General features: G+C 44.2%; 1 protein-coding gene across 1 annotated transcript in view; it reads left to right on the plus strand.

Moving 5' to 3' along the window:
* Positions 1 to 22,224, plus strand: part of BRD2 (bromodomain containing 2) — a 68,934-nt gene that overhangs the window by 35,488 nt on the left and 11,222 nt on the right. The window contains exons 5-9 of the mRNA XM_072921222.1: positions 3,449 to 3,753; positions 6,587 to 6,958; positions 9,877 to 10,005; positions 16,764 to 17,039; positions 20,431 to 20,621. Coding sequence (XP_072777323.1) covers positions 3,449 to 3,753; positions 6,587 to 6,958; positions 9,877 to 10,005; positions 16,764 to 17,039; positions 20,431 to 20,621 — 1,273 coding nt within the window. The remainder of the gene's footprint in view (positions 1 to 3,448; positions 3,754 to 6,586; positions 6,959 to 9,876; positions 10,006 to 16,763; positions 17,040 to 20,430; positions 20,622 to 22,224) is intronic.

The raw sequence follows: 22,224 nt of genomic DNA on the forward strand, positions 1-22,224 counted from the left end.
TCCAATCCAAATTTTCCAGGTTTTTGTGTCCTCCATCCCCATTTTTCCAGTTTTTTTCATCTCCCACTCCCATTTTTCCATGGTTTTGTGTCCTCCAACCCCAATTTTCCAGCTTTTTGGGTCTTCCAACCCCATTTTTCCAGGTTTTTTCATCTCCCAATCCAAATTTTCCAGGTTTTTGGGTTTTCCAACCCCATTTTTCAAGTTTTTTGGGTCTTCCAACCCAAATTTTCCAGGTTTTGGTGTTTTCCAACCCCATTTTTCCACGTTTTTTGTCCTCCAACCCCAATTTTCCACGTTTTTGTGTCTTCCAACCCCAATTTTCCAGGTTTTTGGGTTTTCCAACCCCATTTTTCCAGGTGTTTTTGTCTTCCAACCCTGTTTTTCCAGGTTTTTGGTTCTCCCAACCCCATTTTTCCAGGTTTTGGTTCTTCCAACCCCATTTTTCCAGGTTTTTTGGTTCTTCCAACCCCATTTTTCCATGGTTTTGTGTCCTCCAATCCCAATTTTCCAGGTTTTTGGTTCTCCCAACCCCATTTTTCAAGTTTTTTGGTTCTTCCGACCCCATTTTTCCACGTTTTTGTGTCCTCCAATCCAAATTTTCCAGGTTTTTTTCATCTCCCAACCCCAATTTTCCAGGTTTTTGGTTCTTCCAACCCGTTTTTCCAGGTTTTTGTGTCCTCCAACCCCATTTTTCCACATTTTTGTGTCTCCCAACCCCAATTTTCCAGGTTTTTTCATCTCCCACCCCCATTTTTCCACGTTTTTGTGTCTCCCAACCCCATTTTCCCAGTTTTTTTCATCTCCCAACCCCATTTTTCCAGGTTTTTTTCATCTCCCAACCCCATTTTTCCAGGTTTTTTGTGTCTCCAACCCAAATTTTCCAGGTTTTTTCATCTCCCACTCCCATTTTTCCACATTTTCGTGTCCTCCAACCCCAATTTTCCAGGTTTTTTGGGTCTTCCATTGCCGTTTTTCCAGGTTTTTTCACCTTCTAACCCCACTTTTCCCCCATTTTTTTTTTCCCATAGTTTTTCCTCTATTTTCCCTGGAATTTTCACGATCCCAAGGAATTTTTTCCCTCCCCAGCTCTCCTGGCGGGTCTGAGCGGGGCGGCCCAGCAGGTCCCGGCCGTTTCCTCCGTGTCCCAACCCTCGGCCGGATTCGCTCCCGAAATCCCGACCACCAATCCCCATTTCCAACTTTTTTGGTTCTTCCAACCCCAATTTTCCAGGTTTTTTCATCTCTCAACCCCATTTTTCCACGTTTTTGTGTCCTCCAATCCAAATTTTCCAGGTTTTTGTGTCCTCCAATCCAATTTTTCCAGGTTTTTGGATTTTCCAACTCCAATTTTCCAGGATTTTGGGTCTTCCAGCCCCATTTTTCCAGGTTTTTGGGTCCTCCAACCCCATTTTTCAAGTTTTTTCATCTCCCAAACCCATTTTTCCACATTTTCGTGTCCTCCAATCCAAATTTTCCAGGTTTTGGGTCTTCCAACCCCAATTTTCCCGGTTTTTGTGTCTTCCATCCCCGTTTTTCCAGGTTTTTTCATCTCCCAACCCCATTTTTCCTCGTTTTTGTGTCCTCCAATCCAAATTTTCCCGTTTTTTTCGTCTTCCAGCCCCATTTTTCCACGTTTTTGGTTCTTCCAACCCCAATTTTCCAGTTTTTTTCATCTCCCAACCCCAATTTTCCACGTTTTTGTGTCCTCCAATCCAAATTTTTCAGGTTTTGGGGTTTTCCAACCCCATTTTTCCAGGTTTTTTCATCTCCCAACCCCAATTTTCCAGGTTTTTGTGTCTCCCAATCCAAATTTTCCAGTTTTTGGGTTTTCCAACCCCAATTTTCCAGGTTTTTGGGGTTTTCCAACACCAATTTTCCAGGTTTTTTCATCTCCCACTCCCATTTTTCCAGGTTTTTTTATTCTTCCAACCCCACTTTTCCAGTTTTTCCCCATTTTCTCCGGAATTATTGTAATCCCAAGGAATTTTTTTCCCTCCGCAGCTCTCCTGGCGGGTCTGAGCGGGGCGGCCCAGCAGGTCCCGGCCGTTTCCTCCGTGTCCCAACCCTCGGCCGGATTCGCTCCCCAAATCCCCACCACCAATCCAAATTTTCCAGGTTTTTTGGGTCTTCCAACCCCAATTTTCCAGGTTTTTGTGTCCTCCAATCCAAATTTTCCAGGTTTTTGGTTCTTCCAACCCCATTTTCCACGTTTTTGTGTCCTCCAACCCCAATTTTCCAGGTTTTTGTGTCTCCCAATCCAAATTTTCCAGGTTTTGGGGTCTCCCAACCCCATTTTTCCAGTTTTTTTCATTCTTCCAAACCCAATTTTCCAGCTTTTTTGTCTTCCATCCCTGTTTTTCCAGGTTTTTGGTTCTTCCAGCCCCATTTTTCCAGGTTTTTTCATCTCCCACCCCCATTTTTCCTCGTTTTTGTGTCCTCCAATCCAAACTTTCCAGGTTTTTGGGTCTTCCAACCCCATTTTCCCTTCTTTTTTCATCTCCCAACTTCATTTTTCCAGGTTTTTTGGGTCTCCCACCCCCATTTTTCCAGGTTTTTGTGTCCTCCAATCCAAATTTTCCAGGTTTTGGGGTTTTCCAACCCCGTTTTCCCAGTTTTTTCGTCTCCCAACCCCAATTTTCCAGGTTTTTGTGTCTCCCAACCCCAATTTTCAAGTTTTTTGGTTCTTCCAACCCCATTTTTCCAGGTTTTTGTGTCCTCCAACCCCATTTTTCCACGTTTTTGTGTCTCTCAATCCCATTTTTCCAGGTTTCTGTGTCCTCCAACCCCAATTTTTCAGGATTTTGGATCTTCCAACCCCAATTTTCCAGGTTTTTTCATCTCCCAACCCCAATTTTCCAGGTTTTTGTGTCTCCCAATCCAAATTTTCCAGTTTTTTTGTCTTCCAACCCCATTTTTCCAGGTTTTTTCATCTCCCAACCCAATTTTTCCAGGTTTTTGGTTCTTCCAACCCCAATTTTCCAGGTTTTTGTGTCCTCCAATCCAATTTTTCCAGGTTTTTGGGGTCTTCCAGCCCCATTTTTCCAGGTTTTTGGGTTTTCCAACCCCATTTTCCCACGTTTCTGTGTCCTCCAATCCAAATTTTCCAGGTTTTGGGGGTTTCCAACCCCAATTTTCCAGGTTTTTTTCGTCTCCCAACCCCATTTTTCAAGTTTTTTGGTTCTTCCAACCCAAATTTTCCCTGTTTTTGGGTTTTCCACCCCCAGTTTTCCATGGTTTTGTGTTCTCCAACCCCAATTTTCCAGGTTTTGGGGTCTTCCAATCTAAAATTTTCCAGGTTTTTGGGTCTTCCAACCCCATTTTTCCAGGTTTTTTCATCTCCCACTCCCATTTTTCCAGGTTTTTGGGTCTTCCAACCCCACTTTTCCAGTTTTTCCCCATTTTCTCAGGAATTATTGTAATCCCAAGGATTTTTTTCCCTCCCCAGCTCTCCTGGCGGGTCTGAGCGGGGCGGCCCAGCAGGTCCCGGCCGTTTCCTCCGTGTCCCAACCCTCGGCCGGATTCGCTCCCGAAATCCCGACCACCATCGTCACCATCCCGCACCCGTCGGTCATCGCGGCGCCGCTCCTGAAATCCCTGCAGCAGCACCCCGGAAATCCCAATAATCCCAATATTCCCAATATTCCAAATAATCCAAATAATCCCGGAAATCCCAGCAATCCCAGTAATCCCAGTAATCCCAGTAACCCCGGCGTCCTGGCGGCTCCCGCGCCCACCCAGCCCGTGGCCAAGGTGAGGGGATTTGGGGTTTTTTGGGGTTTTTTTTTGGGGGGTTTGGGGTTTGGGGTGGGGAGATTTGGGAATTTTGGGGATTTTTGGGGATTTTGGGGAATTTTGGGGTGGGATTTGGGATGAGGGAATTTGATTTTGGGGATTTTAGGGGGGATTTTTGGGGATTTTGGGGTGGGATTTGGGGTTTGGGATGGAGAGATTTGAGAATTTTGGGGTGGGATTTGGGGGGTTTGGGATGAGGGAATTTGGGAGTTTGGGGATTTTGGGGTGGGATTTGGGGTTTCGGATGAGGGAATTGGGGGATTTTAGGGGTTTTGGGGTGGGATTTGGGGTTTGGGATGGGGAGATTTGGGGGATTTTGGGGATTTTTGGGGATTTTGGGTGGGAATGGGGGATTTGGGGGGTTTGGGGTGGGATTTGGGAGATTTGGGATGAGGGAATTGGGGGATTTTGGGGATTTTTGGGGATTTTGGGGTGGGATTTGGGGTTTGGGATGGGAAGATTTGGGAGATTTTGGGGTGGGATTTGGGATGAGGGAATTGGGGGATTTTGGGGTGGGATTTGGGGGTTTTGGGAATTTTGGGGTGGGATTTGGGGTTTGGGATGGGGAGATTTGGGAATTTTGGGGATTTTTGGGGATTTTTGGGTGGGATTTGGGGGGTTTGGGGGGTTTGGGATGAGGGAATTTGGGGATTTGGGGGTTTTTTTGGGGGGGTTTGGGGTTTGGGATGGGGAGATTTGGGGGATTTTTGGGGATTTTTGGGGATTTTGGGGTGGGATTTGGGGGATTTAGGAGGGTTTGGGGTGGGATTTGGGGTTTGGGATGGGGAGATTTCGGAATTTTGGGGTGGGAATGGGGGATTTGGGGGATTTTGGGGTGGGATTTTGGGGTGGGATTTGGGATGAGGGAATTTGATTTTGGGGATTTTTGGGATTTTGGGGTGGAAATTGGGGGATTTAGGGGATTTTGGGGTGGGATTTGGGGTTTGGGATGGGGAGATTTGGGGGATTTTGGGGATTTTGGGGTGGGATTTGGGATGAGGGAATTTGATTTTGGGGATTTTAGGTGGGATTTGAGGGATCTGGCATGAGGAAATTGGGGGATTTTGGGGATTTTGGGGTGGGATTTGGGGTTTGGCATGGGGGGATTTGGGAATTTTGGGGATTTGGGGATTTTGGGATGTGGGATTGGGGTTTGGGACACTGGAATGGAATTTTTTTAATCCTGGAATGGGATTTTGGCTCTTGGAATGGGATTTTGGGTCCTGGAATGGGATTTTTTTTAATCATTTTCGAATGGGATTTTGGAATTCGGGAATGAGATTTTTGGAATTCGGGAATGGGATTTTTTTTATCCTGGAATGGAATTTTGGGTCCTGGAATGGGATTTTGGGTCCTGGAATGGGAATTTGGGTCCTGGAATGGGATTTTTTTTATCCTGGAATGGAATTTTTTAAAATAATTTTCGAATGGGATTTTGGAATTCGGGAATGAGATTTTGGAATTCCAGAATGGGATTTTTTTAATCCTGGAATGGGATTTTGGGTCCTGGAATGGGAACATTTTATCCTGGAATGGGAATTTTTTTATCCTGAAATGGGATTTTGTCTCTTGGAATGGGATTTTGGGTCCTGGAATGGGAATTTTTTTATCCTGGAATGGAATTTTGGGTCCTGGAATGGGATTTTGGGTCCTGGAATGGGAATTTTTTTAATCCTGGACTGGGATTTTTTTTTTATCATTTTTGAATGGGATTTTGGAATTCCGGAATGGGACTTTTTTTTATCCTGGAATGGGATTTTGGAATTCCAGAATGAGATTTTGGAATTCCAGAATGGGATTTTTTTATCCCGGAATGGGATTTTGGAATTCCAGAATGAGATTTTGGAATTCCAGAATGGGATTTTTTTATCCCGGAATGGGATTTTGGAATTCCAGAATGAGATTTTGGAATTCCAGAATGGGATTTTTTTAATCCTGGAATGGGATTTTGGCTCTTGGAATGGGAATTTTTTAATCCTGGAATGGGAATTTTTTTATCCTGGAATGGAATTTTGGGTCCTGGAATGGGATTTTGGGTCCTGGAATGGGATTTTGGAATTCGGGAATGAGATTTTTGGAATTCCGGAATGGGATTTTTTTAAATCATTTTCGAATGGGATTTTGGAATTCGGGAATGAGATTTTGGAATTCCAGAATGGGATTTTTTTTATCCTGGAATGTGATTTTTTTTTTATCATTTTTGAATGGGATTTTGGAATTCGAAAATGAGATTTTTTTTTTATCATTTTTGAATGGGATTTTGGAATTTGGGAATGAGATTTTGGAATTCCAGAATGGGAATTTTTTTATCCTGGAATGGAATTTTATCTCTTGGAATGGGAATTTTTTTAATCCTGGAATGGGATTTTTTTTTTATCATTTTCGAATGGGATTTTGGAATTCCAGAATGGGATTTTTTTATCCTGGAATGGAATTTTGGGTCCTGGAATGGGATTTTGGGTCCTGGAATGGGAATTTTTTTAATCCTGGAATGGGAATTTTCTTAATCCTGGAATGGAATTTTGGGTCCTGGAATGGGGTTTTGGAATTTGGGAATGAGATTTTTGGAATTCCGGAATGGGATTTTTTTTTATCCTGGAATGAGATTTTGGAATTCCGGAAAGGGATTTTTTTATCATTTTCGAATGCGATTTTGTCTCTTGGAATGTGATTTATTTTACCCAGGAATGTGATTTTTTTTTAATCTCAAAAACGGCGATTTTTATCATTTTAAACCACCAAACCAACCCAACACCCCCCAAAACAAACCCCAAAAATTCCCTTTCCCCAGAAAAAGGGCGTGAAGCGGAAAGCCGACACCACCACCCCCACCACCACCGCCATCATCGCCACCAGCGGCGGCGAATCGTCGCCTTCCATCGCCGAAAACCCCAAAGCCGCCAAAATCCCGGCGCGGCGCGAGAGCGGCCGGCCCATCAAACCGCCCCGGAAGGACCTCCCGGATTCCCAGCAGCACCAAACCTCCAAAAAAGGGAAACTTTCGGAGCAGCTGAAATATTGCAACGGGATCCTCAAGGAGCTGCTGTCCAAAAAACACGCGGCCTACGCCTGGCCCTTCTACAAACCCGTCGACGCCTCGGCGCTGGGGCTCCACGATTACCACGAGATCATCAAGCACCCCATGGATCTCAGCACCATCAAGGTGAGTTTGGGGAATTTTGGGGGTTTTTGGTGAATTTTTAGGGATTTTTAGGTGATTTTTTGGGGATTTTTTGGAGTTTCTTGGCGATTTGTGGAATGATTCGTTGACATTTTGATGACCAAATTGGATCATTCATGACCCCATTGACCCTTCCATGACCCCATTGACCCTTCCATGACCTCATTGACCTCATTGACCCTTCCATGACCTCATTGACCCCATTGACCCTTCCATGACCCCATTGACCTCATTGACTCTTCCATGACCCCATTGACCCTTCCATGACCCCATTGACCCTTCCATGACCTCATTGACCCTTCCATGACCCCATTGACCCTTCCATGACCCCCTTGACCCTTCCATTACCCCACAACTCCACGATTACCACGAGCTCATCAAGCACCCCATGGATCTCAGCACCATCAAGGTGAGTTTGGGGGTTTTTGGGGTTTTTTGGGGATTTTTTTGAGTTTTTGGTGATTTTTTAGGGTTTTTGGTGAATTTTTGGGTTTTTTTAGGTGATTTTTTAGGGATTTTTTTGAGATTTGTTGAATGATTCGTTGACGTTTCGATGACCAAATTGGATCATTCATGACCTCATTGACCCTTCCATGACCCCATTGACCCTTCCATGACCCCATTGACCCTTCCATGACCTCATTGACCCTTCCATGACCTCATTGACCCTTCCATGACCCCACAACTCCACGATTACCACGAGCTCATCAAGCACCCCATGGATCTCAGCACCATCAAGGTGAATTTGGGGTTTTTGGGGTTTTTGGTGATTTTTTGAGGATTTTTAGGTGAATTTTTGGGGATTTTTTTGAGATTTGTCGAATGATTCGTCGACGTTTCGATGACCAAATTGAATCATTCATGACCTCGTTGACCCTTCCATGACCTCATTGACCCCATTGACCCTTCCATGACCCCATTGACCCTTCCATGACCCCATTGACCCCATTGACCCTTCCATGACCCCATTGACCCTTCCATGACCTCATTGACCCTTCCATGACCCCATTGACCCTTCCATGACTTCATTGACCATCCCATGACCCCATTGACCCTTCCATGAACCCATTGACCCTTCCATGACCTTATTGACCTCATTGACCCTTCCATGACCCCATTGACCCTTCCATGACCCCATTGACCATTCCATGACCTCATTGACCCTTCCATGACCCCCTTGACCCTTCCATGACCTCATTGACCCTTACATGACCCCATTGACCCTTCCATGACCCCATTGACCCTTCCATGACCCTTCCATGACCCCATTGACCCTTCCATGACTGTTCCGTGACTCGGTTTCCCCGTTGACCCTTCCATGACCCTTCCATGACCCCATTGACCCTTCCATGACCTCATTGACCCTTCCATGACCTCATTGACCCTTCCATGACCCCATTGACCCTTCCATGACCCCGTTGACCGTTCCATGACCTCATTGACCTTTCCATGACCCCATTGACCCCATTGACTCTTCCATGACCCCATTGACCCTTCCATGACCCCGTTGACCCTTCCATGACCGTTCCGTGACTCGGTTTCCCCATTGACCCTTCCATGAACCCATTGACCCTTCCATGACCGTTCCGTGACTCGGTTTCCCGCTGACCCTTCCATGACCCCATTGACCCTTCCATGACCCCATTGACCCTTCCATGACCTTATTGACCTCATTGACCCTTCCATGACCCCATTGACCCTTCCATGACCCCATTGACCCTTCCATGACCTCATTGACCCTTCCATGACCCCACAACTCCACGATTGCCACGAGATCATCAAGCACCCCATGGATCTCAGCACCATCAAGGTGAATTTTGGGGGTTTTTGGGGTTTTTGGGGATTTTTTTGAGTTTTTGGTGAATTTTTGGGGTTTTTTAGGTGATTTTTTAGGCATTTTTTTTGAGATTTGTCAAATGATTCGTTGACATTTTGATGACCAAATTGGATCATTCATGACCTCATTGACCATTCCATGACCTCATTGACCCTTCCATGACCTCATTGACCCTTCCATGACCCCATTGACCCTTCCATGACCTCATTGACCCTTCCATGACCCCATTGACCCTTCCATGACCTCATTGACCCTTCCATGACCCCATTGACCCTTCCATGACCCCATTGACCATTCCATGACCTCATTGACCTCATTGACCCTTCCAAGACCCATTGACCCTTCCATGACCCTTCCATGACCTCATTGACCCTTCCATGACCTCATTGACCCTTCCATGACCCCATTGACCATTCCATGACCTCATTGACCCTTCCATGACCCCCTTGACCCTTCCATGACCTCATTGACCCTTACATGACCCCATTGACCCTTCCATGATCCCATTGACCCTTCCATGACCTCATTGACCATCCCATGACCCCATTGACCCTTCCATGACCCCATTGACCCTTCCATGACCCCATTGACCCTTCCATGACCCCATTGACCCTTCCATGACCTCATTGACCATCCCATGACCCCATTGACCTTTCCATGACCCCGTTGACCCTTCCATGACCCCATTGACCCTTCCATGATCAGTTGACCCCATTGACTCTTCCATGACCGTTCTGTGACTCGGTTTCCCCGTTGACTCTTCCATGACCTCATTGACCATTCCATGACCCTTCCATGACCTCATTGACCATCCCATGACCTCATTGACCCCATTGACCCTTCCAAGACCCGTTGACCCTTCCATGACCCTTCCATGACCCCATTGACCCTTCCATGACACTTCCATGACTCGGTTTCCCCATTGACCATTCCATGACCTCACTGACCAGTCCATGACCCTTCCATGACCTCATTGACCCCCATTGACCCTTCCATGACCCTTCCATGACCCTTCCATGACCCTTCCGTGACCCGGTTTCCGGCCGTTCCGTGTCTCCGGCAGCGGAAGATGGAGAACCGGGAGTTCCGGGACGCGCAGGAATTCGCCGCCGACGTCCGGTTGATGTTCTCCAACTGCTACAAGTACAACCCGCCCGACCACGACGTGGTGGCCATGGCCCGGAAGCTCCAGGTGAGGCCGTGCCCGGGAAATCCCGGAATTCCCGATCGGAATTTGGGGATTCCCAATGAAATTTGGGGATTCTCAACGAAATTCGGGGATTCGCGCTCGGAATTCGGGGGTTCTCAACGAAATTTGGGAATTTGCACTCGGAATTTGGGGATTTTTGCCGGGAATTTGGGGATTCTCGCTCGAATTTGGGGATTCCCAACGAAATTTGGGAATTTTTGCCGGGAATTTGGGGATTCTTAACGAAATTTGGGGATTCTCAACGAAATTTGGGAATTTTTGCCGGGAATTTGGGGATTCTCGCTCGAATTTGGGGATTCGCGCTCGAATTTGGGGATTCTCAACAAAATTTGGGAGTTTTTGCCGGGAATTTGGGGATTCCCACCGGAATTTGGGAATTCTCACCCAGAATTTGGGAATTCCGGCTGGAATTGGGTGTTCTCACTCGAATTTGGGGATTCTCAACGAAATTTGGGAATTTGCGCTCAAATTTGGGGATTCTGAACGAAATTTGGGAATTTTTCCCGGGAATTTGGGGATTCTCACCCGGAATTTGGGAATTCTCACCGGAATTTGGGAATTCTCAACGAAATTTGGGAATTTTTGCCGGGAATTTGGGGATTCTCACCCAGAATTTGGGAATTCCGGCCGGAATTGGGTGTCCTCACTCGGCATTTGGGAATTCTCAACGAAATTTGGGAATTTTTGCCGGGAATTTGGGGATTCTCACCCAGAATTTGGGAATTCTGCTGGAATTTGGGAATTCTGCTGGAATTTGGGAATTCTCAACGAAATTTGGGGATTTTTGCCGGGAATTTGTTAATTCTCAACGAAATTTGGGAATTCTGGCTGGAATTGGGTGTTCTCACTCGAATTTGGGAATTCTCTCCAGAATTTGGGAATTCTCGCTCGGAATTCGGGGATTCGCAGTCGGAATTTGGGGATTCTCAACGAAATTTGGGAATTCTCGCTCAAAATTTGGGGATTCCGGCTGGAATTGGGTGTTCTAGCTCGAATTTGGGAATTCTTGCTCGAAATTTGGGAATTTGCGCTCAAATTTGGGTATTCTGAACGAAATTTGGGAATTTTTGCCGGGAATTTGGGAATTCTCACCCAGAATTTGGGAATTTGCGCTCAAATTTGGGGATTCTCGCTCGAATTTGGGAATTCTCTCCGGAATTTGGGGATTCCCAACGAAATTTGGGAATTTTTGCCGGGAATTTGGGGATTCTCAACGAAATTTGGGGATTTTTGCTGGGAATTTGGGGATTCTCAACGAAATTTGGGAATTTTTGCCGGGAATTTAGGGATTCTCACCCAGAATTTGGGAATTCTGGCTGGAATTGGGTGTTCTCACTCAAATTTGGGAATTCTCTCCGGAATTTGGGGATTCGCGCTCAAATTTGGGAATTCCCAACGGAATTTGGGAATTTGCGCTCAAATTTGGGAATTCTCAACGAAATTTGGGAATTTTTGCTGCGAATTTGGGGATTCACACCCAGAATTTGGGAATTCTGGCTGGAATTGGGTGTTCTCACTCGAATTTGGGAATTCTCACTCAGAATTTGGGAATTTTTCCCGGGAATTTGGGGATTCGCGCTCGAATTTGGGAATTCTCTCTGGAATTTGGGGATTCTCAACGAAATTTGGGAATTTTTGCTGCGAATTTGGGGATTCGCACCCAGAATTTGGGAATTCTGGCTGGAATTGGGTGTTCTCACTCGAATTTGGGAATTCTCACTCAGAATTTGGGAATTTTTCCCGGGAATTTGGGGATTCGCGCTCGAATTTGGGAATTCTCTCTGGAATTTGGGGATTCTCAACGAAATTTGGGAATTTTTGCCGGGAATTTGGGGATTCTCACTCGAATTTGGGGATTCGCGCTCGAATTTGGGGATTCTCAACGAAATTTGGGAATTCTCGCTCGAAATTCAGGAATTCTCGCTCAAAGCTCGAAATTTGGGAATTCTCAATGAAATTTGGGAATTTTTGCCGGGAATTTGGGGATTCTGGCTGGAATTTGGGAATTCTGGCTGGAATTGGGTGTTCTAACTCGAATTCGGGGATTCCCAACGAAATTTGGGAATTTTTGCCGGGAATTTGGGGATTCTCACCCAGAATTTGGGAATTCACTCCGGAATTTGGGAATTCGCGCTCGGAATTTGGGGGTTCACGCTCGAATTTGGGAATTCCCAACGAAATTTGGGAATTTTTGCCGGGAATTTGGGGATTCTCACCCAGATTTTTGGAATTCTGGCTGGAATTGGGTGTTCTCTCCGGAATTTGGGAATTCTCTCCGGAATTTGGGAATTCTTGCTCGAAATTTGGGGATTTGCGCTCGAATTTGGGGATTCTCAACGAAATTTGGGAATTTTTGCCGGGAATTTGGGGATTCTCACCCACAATTTGGGAATTCTCTCCGGAATTTGTTAGCTCTCACTCGGAATTCGGGGATTCACACACGGAATTTGGGAATTTTTGCCGGGAATTTGGGGATTCTCAACGAAATTTGGGAATTTTTGCCGGGAATTTGGGAATTCTGGCTGGAATTGGGTGTTCTCACTCGGAATTTGGGAATTCCCGCTCGGAATTTGGGGATTCGCACACGGAATTTGGGAATTTTTGCCGGGAATTTGGGGATTCGCGCTCGAATTTGGGGATTCCCAATGAAATTTGGGATTTTTTGCCGGGAATTGGGGATTCTCAACGAAATTTGGGAATTTTTGTTGGGAATTTGGGAATTCTGGCTGGAATTGGGTGTTCTCACTCAAATTTGGGAATTTTTGCTGGGAATTTGGGAATTCTCAACGAAATTTGGGAATTTTTGCCGGGAATTTGGGGATTCTGGCTGGAATTTGGGAATTCTGGCTGGAATTGGGTGTTCTAACTCGAATTCGGGGATTCCCAACGAAATTTGGGGATTTTTGCCGGGAATTTGGGGATTCTCACCCAGAATTTGGGAATTCTGGCTGGAATTTGGGAATTCTCAACGAAATTTGGGGATTTTTGCCGGGAATTTGTTAATTCTCAACGAAATTTGGGAATTCTGGCTGGAATTGGGTGTTCTCACTCGAATTTGGGAATTCTTTCCGGAATTTGGGAATTCTCGCTCGAAATTCGGGGATTCTCGCTCGGAATTTGGGGATTACGGCTCGAATTTGGGGATTCTGGCTGGAATTTGGGGATTTTCGCTCAGAATTTGGGGATTTTTGCAAAGAGAATTTGGGATTTTATTCTGGGAATTCGGAGGATTTTTGGGATGGAAATTTGAGGGTTTTTTTCCGGGAATTCTTGGAACTTTTTGGCACAGGAATTTGGGGTTTTTTTCTGGAAATTTGTGGTTTTATTGTGGGAATTCTGGGATATTACTCTGGGAATTTAGGGTTTTATTGTGGGAATTCTGGGATTTCATTGTGGGAAATTGAGGCATTTTTGGGATGAGAATTCTGGGATATTATTCTGGCAATTCCAGGGATTTTTGGGAAAGGAATTTGGGATTTTATTCTGGGAATTTGAGATTTTTTTCTGGGAATTGTGGGATTTCATTGTGGGAATTCAGGGATTTTTGGGATGAGAATCTGAGATTTTTTTCTGGGAATTCCAGGGATTTTTGGGATGAGAATTTGAGATTTTTTTCCGTCAATCCCGTGAATTTTGGGACGAAAATTCGAGATTTTTTTCCATCAATTCCGTGAATTTTTGGCACAAAAATTCGACATTTTTTCCCGTGTATTCCGGGAATTTTGGGACGAAAATTCGAGATTTTTTTCCGACAATTCCGGGAATTTTTGGCACGAAAATTGGACATTTTTTCCCACGAATCCCGTGTAATTTTTGCTGTAAAATGCGGAATTCCCACAGGACGTGTTCGAGTTCAGCTACGCCAAGAATTCTCACTCAGAATTTGGGAATTCTCGCTCAGAATTTGGGGATTTTTGGGACGAGAATTCGGGATTTTATTCTGGGAATTCCGGGATACTATTCTGGGAATTCCAGGGATTTTTGGGATGAGAATTTGAGATTTTATTCTGGGAATTTTGGATTTTATTCTGGGATTTCATTGTGGGAATTCCAGGGATTTTTGGGATGAGAATTTGTGATTTTATTCTGGGAATTTGTGTATTTATTCTGGGAATTTAGGGTTTTATTGTGGGAATTCTGGGATATTATTCTGGGAATTCCAGGGATTTTTGGGATGGAAATTTGAGATTTATTTCTGGGACGGAAATTTGAGATTTTTTTCTGGGAATTCTGGGATTTCATTGTGGGAATTCCAGGGATTTTTGGGACGAAAATTCAAGATTTTTTCTTAGAAATTCCGGGACTTTTGAGACGAAAATTCGAGATTTTTTCTTAGAAATTCCGGGAATTTTGGGACGAAAATTCGAGATTTTTTTTCCGTCAATTCTGGGACTTTTGAGACGAAAATTCGAGATTTTTTTCCGTCAATTCCGGGAATTTTGGGACGAAAATTCAAGAATTTTTCCCGTGAATTCTGGGAATTTTGGGACGAAAATTTGAGATTTTTTTCCGTCAATTCTGGGAATTTTTGGCACAAAAATTGGAAATTTTTTTCTGTGAATTCCGGGAATTCTGGGACGAAAATTCGAGATATTTTTCCGTGATTTCTGGGAATTTTTGATTAAAAATCGGGAATTCCCGCAGGACATGTTCGAGTTCAGCTACGCCAAGAATTCTCGCTCAGAATTTGGGGATTTTTGGGACGAGAATTTGGGATTTTATTCTGGGATTTCATTGTGTGAATTCCAGGGATTTTTGGGATGAGAATTTGAGATTTTATTTTATTCTGGGAATTGTGGGATTTCATTGTGGGAATTCCAGGGATTTTTGGGATGAGAATCTGGGATATTTTTCTGGGAATTCCAGGGACTTTTGGGATGAGAATTTGAGATTTTATTCTGGGAATCCTGGGATATTATTCTGGGAATTTAGGGTTTTATTGTGGGAATTCTGGGATTTCATTGTGGGAATTCAGGGCTTTTTGGGACGAAAATTCTAGATTTTTTTCCGTCAATTCCGGCATTTTTGGGACGAAAATTTGAGATTTTTTTCTGGGAATTTAGGATTTTTTTCTGGGAATTGTGGGATTTCATTGTGGGAATTCTGGTAATTTTTGGCACAAAAATTCGATATTTTTTTTCCGTGATTTCTGGGAATTTTTGGTCTGAAATCGGGAATTCCCACAGGACGTGTTCGAGTTCAGCTACGCCAAGAATTCTCGCTCAGAATTTGGGGATTTTTGGGACAGGAATTTGGGATTTTATTCTGGGATATTATTCTGGGAATTCCAGGGATTTTTGGGAAAGGAATTTGTGATTTTATTCTGGGAATTTAGGATTTTATTCTGGGATTTCATTGTGGGAATTCCTGGGATTTTTGGGACGGAAATTTGAGATTTTTTTTTCTGGGAATTGTGGGATTTCATTGTGGGAATTCCAGGGATTTTTGGGATGAAAATTCAAGATTTTTTCTTAGAAATTCCGGGAATTTCTGGACGAAAATTCGATATTTTTTTCCGTCAATTCCGGGAACTTTGGACAAAAATTCGAGATTTTTTTCCGTGAATTGTGGGATTTCATTGTGGGAATTCTGGGATTTTTGAGAGGAAAATTCGACATTTTTTCCCGTCAATTCTGGGAATTTTGGGACGAAAATTCAAGATTTTTTTCCGTGATTTCTGGGAATTTTGGGACGAAAATTCGAGATTTTTTTCCGTCAATTCCGGGAATTTTTGGCACAAAAATTGGAAATTTTTTTCCGTGAATTCCGGGAATTTTGGGACGAAAATTCGAGATTTTTTTCCAGGAATTTTTGGCACGAAAATTCGAGATATTTTTTTCCGCGAATTCTGGGAATTTTTGGTGTAAAATTCGGGAATTCCCGCAGGACGTGTTCGAGTTCTGCTACGCCAAGAATTCTCGCTCAGAATTTGGGAATTCTCGCTCAGAATTTGGGGATTTTTGGGATGAGAATTTGAGATTTTATTCTGGGAATTCTGGGATATTATTCTGGGAATTCCAGGGATTTTTGGGACGAAAATTCGAGATTTTTTTTCTGGGAATTTGTGGTTTTATTCTGGGATTTTATTCTGGGAATTTAGGGTTTTATTGTGGGAATTCTGGGATTTCATTGTGGGAATTCCAGGGATTTTTGGGACGGAAATTTGAGATTTTTTTCTGGGAATTGTTTGATTTCATTGTGGGAATTCCAGGGATTTTTGGGATGAGAATTCTGGGATATTATTCTGGGAATTCCAGGGATTTTTGGGATGAGAATTTGTGATTTTATTGTGGGAATTTAGGATTTTTTTCTGGGAATGGTGGGATTTCATTGTGGGAATTCCAGGGATTTTTGGGACGAAAATTTGCGATTTTTTTCCGGGAATTCTGGGACGAAAATTTGAGATTTTTTTCCGGGAATTTTGAGACGAAAATTCGAGATTTTTTTCCGTGAATTCCGTGAATTTTTGGGACGAAAATTCGAGATTTTTTTCCGTGAATTCCGTGAATTTTGGGATGAAAATTTTAGATTTTTTTTTTCTGGGAATTCTGGGAATTTTTGGCACAGGAATTTGTTCTTTTATTCTGGGAATTCTGGGATTTCATTGTGGTAATTCTGGGATTTTTGGGACGAAAATTCGACATTTTTTCCGTGAATTCCGGGAATTTTGGGACGAAAATTTGAGATTTTTTCCCGTGAATCCCGTGTAATTTTTTCTGTAAAATGTGGAATTGCCGCAGGACGTGTTCGAGTTCAGCTACGCCAAGATGCCGGACGAGCCGCCGCGCTCCGGCGCTGCCGCGGCCGCGGCGCCGCTGCCCACGGCCAAATCCTCCAGCGAGGAATCGTCCAGCGAGGAAGAGGAGGAGGAGGAGGAGGAGGAGGAGGAGGAGGAGGAGGAGGAGGAGGAGGAGGAGGAAGAGGAGGAAAGTTCCACGGAAACGACGTCGGAGAGCGACGAGAGCTCCGACTCCGAGGAGGAGAGAGCGAACCGGCTGGCCGAGCTGCAGGAGCAGGTGGGGAATTAGGGGGAAAATCGGGGGAAATTGGGGAAAAATTGGGAAAAAATTGGGGGGAATTGGGAAAAAATTGGGGAAAAATTGGGGGGAAATTGGGAAAAAATTGGGGGGAAATTGGGAAAAATTGGGACAAACATGGAGGAGAATTGGGGAAAACTTAGGGGGCAAATCGGGGAAAATTGAGAAAAAATTGGGGGGAAATTCGGGAAAAATTGGGGAAAAATTGGGGAAAAATTGGGAAAAATTGGAAAAAAATTGGGGGAAAATTGGGAAAAATTGGGGAGAAATCGGGGAAAATTGGGGGGAAAATTTGGGGAAAATTGGGAAAAAAATTGGTAAAAAATTGGGGAAAATTGGGGGGAATTGGGAAAAACACAGGGGAAATTGGGGGGAAATTGGGGGAAAAATTGGGAAAAAATTGGGGAGAAATTGGGAAAAAATTGGGGGAAAATTGGAAAAAAAATTGGGGGGAAATTGGAAAAAAATCGGGAAAAACATGGGGGGAATTGCGAAAAATTGGGGGAAAATTGGAAAAAAATTGGGAGGAAATTGGGGGGAAAAATTGGGGAAAAATTGGGGAAAAATTGGGAAAAAATTGAGAAAAAATTGGGGAAAATTGGGGGGAATTGGGAACAAATTGGGGAGAGATTGGGAAAAACATGGGGGAAAATTGGGGGGAAAATTGGGGAAAAATTGAGGAAAAATTGGGGAAAAATTGGGAAAAATTAAGAAACACATTGGGGAAAATTGGGGGAAAAATTGGGGGAAAAATTCGGAAGAAATTGGGGGAAATTTGGGAAAATTGGAAAAAATTGGGGAGAAATTGGGAAAAACATGGGGGAAAGAAGGGGGAAAAATTGGGAAAAACATGGGGGGAAATTGGGGAGAAATTGGGGAAAAATTGGGAGAAACATGGAGGGGAATTGGGGAAAAATTAAGGAGGAATTGGGGAATGGGGAAATTGGGGAAAATGGGGGAAAATTGGGAAAAAATTGAGAAAAAATTGGGGAAAAATTGGGGGAAAATTGGAAAAAAATTGGGGAAAATTGGGGGAAAAATTGGGGGAAAATTCGGAAGAAATTGGGGGAAATTGGGGAAAATTGGGAAAAATTGGGGAGAAATTGGGAAAAACATGGGGGAAAATTGGGAAAAATTAGGGGGGAAATTGGGGAAAAATTGGGAAAAACATGGGGGAATATTGGGAAAAATTAGGGGGGAAATCGAGGAAAAATTGGGAAAAAAATTGGGGGGAAATCGGGGAAAAATTGGGAAAAAATTAGGGGGGAAATTGGGGAAAAATTGGGGAAAAATTAGAAAAAAATTGGGGGAAAATTGGGGAAAAAAAAAGAAAAAATCACAAAAAATTGGGAAAAAATAGGAAAAAAAACCACAAAAAATTGGGGAAAAACCATGGAAGAACATGAGAAAAAATAGGGGAAAAATTCGAATAAAATGGAAAAAAAATTCTAATAAAATGGGGAAAAATCAGGGAAAAACATGGGGGGGAATGGGGAAAAATTGGGGGAAAATTGGGAAAAAATTAGTAGAATTGGGGGGAAAATTGGGGGAAAATTGGAAAAAAATTGGGAAAGACATGGGGGAAAATTGGGAAAAACATGGGGGCGAATTAGGGGGAAATTGGGGGAAATTGGGGGAAAATTGGGAAAAAATTTGGGGAATTGGGGGGAAAATTGGAAGGGAACTGGGGAGAAAATTGCAAAAAATTGGGAAAAACATGGGGGGGAATGGGGAAAAATTGGGGAAAAATTGGGAAAAACATGGGGAAAAATTGGGGAAAATTGAGGAAAAATTGGGAAACACATGGGGGGGAATGGGGAAAAATTGGAAAAAATTGGGGGGAAAGTTGGGAAAAATTGGGCAAAACATGGGGGAAAATTGGGAAAAACACGGGGGCAAATTAGGGGAAAATTGGAAAAAAATTGGGGGAAAATTGGGAAAAACATTGGGGGAATGGGGAAAAATTGGGGGAAAATTGGGAAAAACATGGGGGAAAATTGGGGAAAAAATAGGAAAAAAATCACAAAAAATTGGGGAAAAAATAGGAAAAAATCACAAAAAATTGGGGAAAAATTTGAATAAAATGGAAAAAAAATTTGAATAAAATGGAAAAAAAATTTGAATAAAACGGGGAAAAATCTGGAAAAAAATCGGAAAAAAATCAGAAAAAAATTGGAAAAAAATAGGAAAAAAATTAGAATAAAATTGGAAAAAAATAGGGAAAAATGAGGAAAAAATCGGGATAAAATCTGGGCAATTGGGGAAAACATGGAGGCAAATTAGGGGGAAATTGGAAAAAGATTGGGGAAAATTGGGAAAAACATGGGGGGGAATGGGGGAAAATTGGGGGAAAATTGGGAAAAAATTAGGGGAATTGGGGGGAAATTGGGGAAAATTGGGGGAAAATTAGGGGAAAAATTGGGAAAAAATTGGGGAAAAATTGGGGAAAATTGGGAAAAATTGGGGGCAATTGGGGAAAACATGGGGGGGAATGGGGAAAAATTGGGGGAAAATTGGGAAAAACATGGGGGGAATGGGGAAAAATTGGAAAAAAATTGGGGGAAAATTGGTGGGAAAGTTGGGAAAATTTGGGAAAAACATGGGGAGGAATGGGGAAAAATTGGGGGAAAATTGGGAAAAAATTAGGGGAATTGGGGGGAAAACTGGGGGAAAATTGGAAAAGACATGGGGGAAAATTGGGAAAAACATGGGGGGAATTTTGGGAAAAGTTGAGAAAAAATTGGGGAAAACTGGGGGGAATTGGGAACAAATTGGGGGAAATCGGGGAAAAATTGGGAAAAATTGGGGAGAAATTGGGAAAAACATGGGGGAAACTTGGGGGAAAGTTGGAAAAATTGGGAAACACATGGGGGGAATCAGGAAAAATTGGGGGAAAATTGGGAAAAATTGGGAAAAACACGGGGGAAAATTGGGAAAAACATGGGGGGAATGGGGAAAAATTGGGGGAAAATTGGAAAAAAAGTAGGGGAATTGGGGGAAAATTGGAAAAAAATCGGGAAAGAATTGGGGAAAAATTGGGGGAAAATTGTGGAAAAAATAAGAAAAAAATCCCAAAAAATTGTGGAAAAAACATGGAAGAACATGAGAAAAAACAGGGGAAAAATTCGAATAAAATGGAAAAAAATTGGAATAAAATGGAAAAAAAATTCGAATAAAATGGAAAAAAATTTGAATAAAAATGGGGAAAAATCTGGAAAAAAATCGGAAAAAAATCGGAAAAAAATCGGAAAAAAATCGGAAAAAAATAGGAAAAAAATTCGAATTAAATTGGAAAAAAATAGGAAAAAATGGGGAAAAAATGAGGAAAATTTTGGGCTAAATTCTGGGAATATCGGGCAACTCTCCACAGCTGCGGGCGGTGCACGAGCAGCTGGCGGCGCTCTCGCAGGGCCCCGCGGCCAAACCCCGCCGCAGGCGCGAGAAGAGGAAGAAGAAAAAGTCGGAGAAGCACAAAGGGAGAACGGCCGGGCCCGAGGAGGAGCGGCTGCGGCAGGGGCAGCTGCGCAGGGCCCGCAGGAACGGGGCCACGGCGGGGGCCAGGTGAGGGTTTTGGGGGTTTTGGGGGTTTTTTGGGGGTTTTTGGGGTTTTTTTGGGGTTTTTTGGGGTTTTTTAGGGGATTTGGTATTGGAATTTTGGGGGTTTTTGGAGTTTGGGTTGTTGGAAATGCTCCAGAAAAGCGGAGCTGGAACAGGGTCCAGGTGAGAGCTCAGAGAAAATTTTGGGGTTTTTGGGGTTTTTTAAGGGATTTGGGATTGGAATTTTGGGGGTTTTTGGGATTCAGGTTGGGATTTTTGGCATTTGGGATTGTTATTCCAGAGGTTTTTGGGGTTTAGGATGAGTTTTTTGGGGGGTTTGGGATTTGGGGCCAGGCAGGGGCAGCTGCGCAGGGCCCGCAGGAACGGGGCTGCAGCGGGGGCCAGGTGAGAAATTTGGGGTTTTTTTGGGGTTTTTTTGGGGTTTTTTTGGGGTTTTTGGGGGATTTGGTATTGGAATTTTTGGGGTTTTTGGGGTTTGGGATCAGATATTTGGGGTTTGGGATTTGGGGCCAGGCAGGGGCAGCTGCGCAGGGCCCGCAGGAACGGGGCTGCAGCGGGGGCCAGGTGAGAGATTTGGGGTTTTTTGGGGTTTTTTGGGGTTTTTTTTGGGGTATTTGGGGTTGGGATTTTGGGGGTTTTTGGGGTTTGGGATTTGGGGCCAGGCAGGGGCAGCTGCGCAGGGCCCGCAGGAACGGGGCCCCAGCGGGGGCCAGGTGAGAAATTTGGGGTTTTTTGGGGTTTTTTGGGGTTTTTAGGGGGTTTTTTTGGGGATTTTTGGGGGTTTTTGGGGATTTTGGGGTTGTTATTCCAGAGATTTTTGGGGTTTTTTGGGGTTTGAAATGGTTTTTTTGGCAGGGGCAGGGGCATCTGCACAGGGGCCGCAGCGGGGGCCAGGTGAGGGGTTTGGGGTTTTTTTGGGGTTTTTTGGGGGATTTTGGGGTTTTTTTGGGGGTTTGGGGTTGTTATTTCAGAGGTTTTTGGGGTTTTTTGGGGTTTGAAATGGTTTTTTTGGGGGGTTTCGGATTTGGGGCCAGGCAGGGGCAGCTGCGCAGGGCCCGCAGGAACGGCGCCCCAGCGGGGGCCAGGTGAGAGGTTTGGGGTTTTTGGGGGTTTTTTGGGGTTTTTTTTGGGGTTTTTTGGGGTTTTTTAGGGGATTTGGGATTGGAATTTTGGGGGTTTTTGGGGTTTGGGATTTGGGGCCAGGCAGGGGCAGCTGCGCAGGGCCCGCAGGAACGGGGCTGCAACGGGGGCCAGGTGAGAAATTTGGGGTTTTTTGGGGTTTTTGGGTTTTTTTGGGGGTTTTTTGGGGGATTTTTGGGGTTTTTGGGGTTGTTATTCCGGAGTTTTTTGGGGTTTGGGATTTGGGGCCAGGCAGGGGCAGCTGCGCAGGGCCCGCAGGAACGGGGCTGCAACGGGGGCCAGGTGAGGAATTTGGGGTTTTTTGGGGTTTTTTGGGGTTTTTTGGGGGGTTTTTGGGGTTTTTTGGGGGTTTTTTGGGGGTTTGGGGTTGGGATTTTGGGGGTTTTTGGGGTTTGGGATTTGGGCTCAGGCAGGGGCAGCTGCGCAGGGCCCGCAGGAACGGGGCCACGGCGGGGGCCAGGTGAGG

This window comes from Taeniopygia guttata, chromosome 35 (assembly GCF_048771995.1).
Source record: "Taeniopygia guttata chromosome 35, bTaeGut7.mat, whole genome shotgun sequence".
NCBI classification, from domain to species: domain Eukaryota; kingdom Metazoa; phylum Chordata; class Aves; order Passeriformes; family Estrildidae; genus Taeniopygia; species Taeniopygia guttata.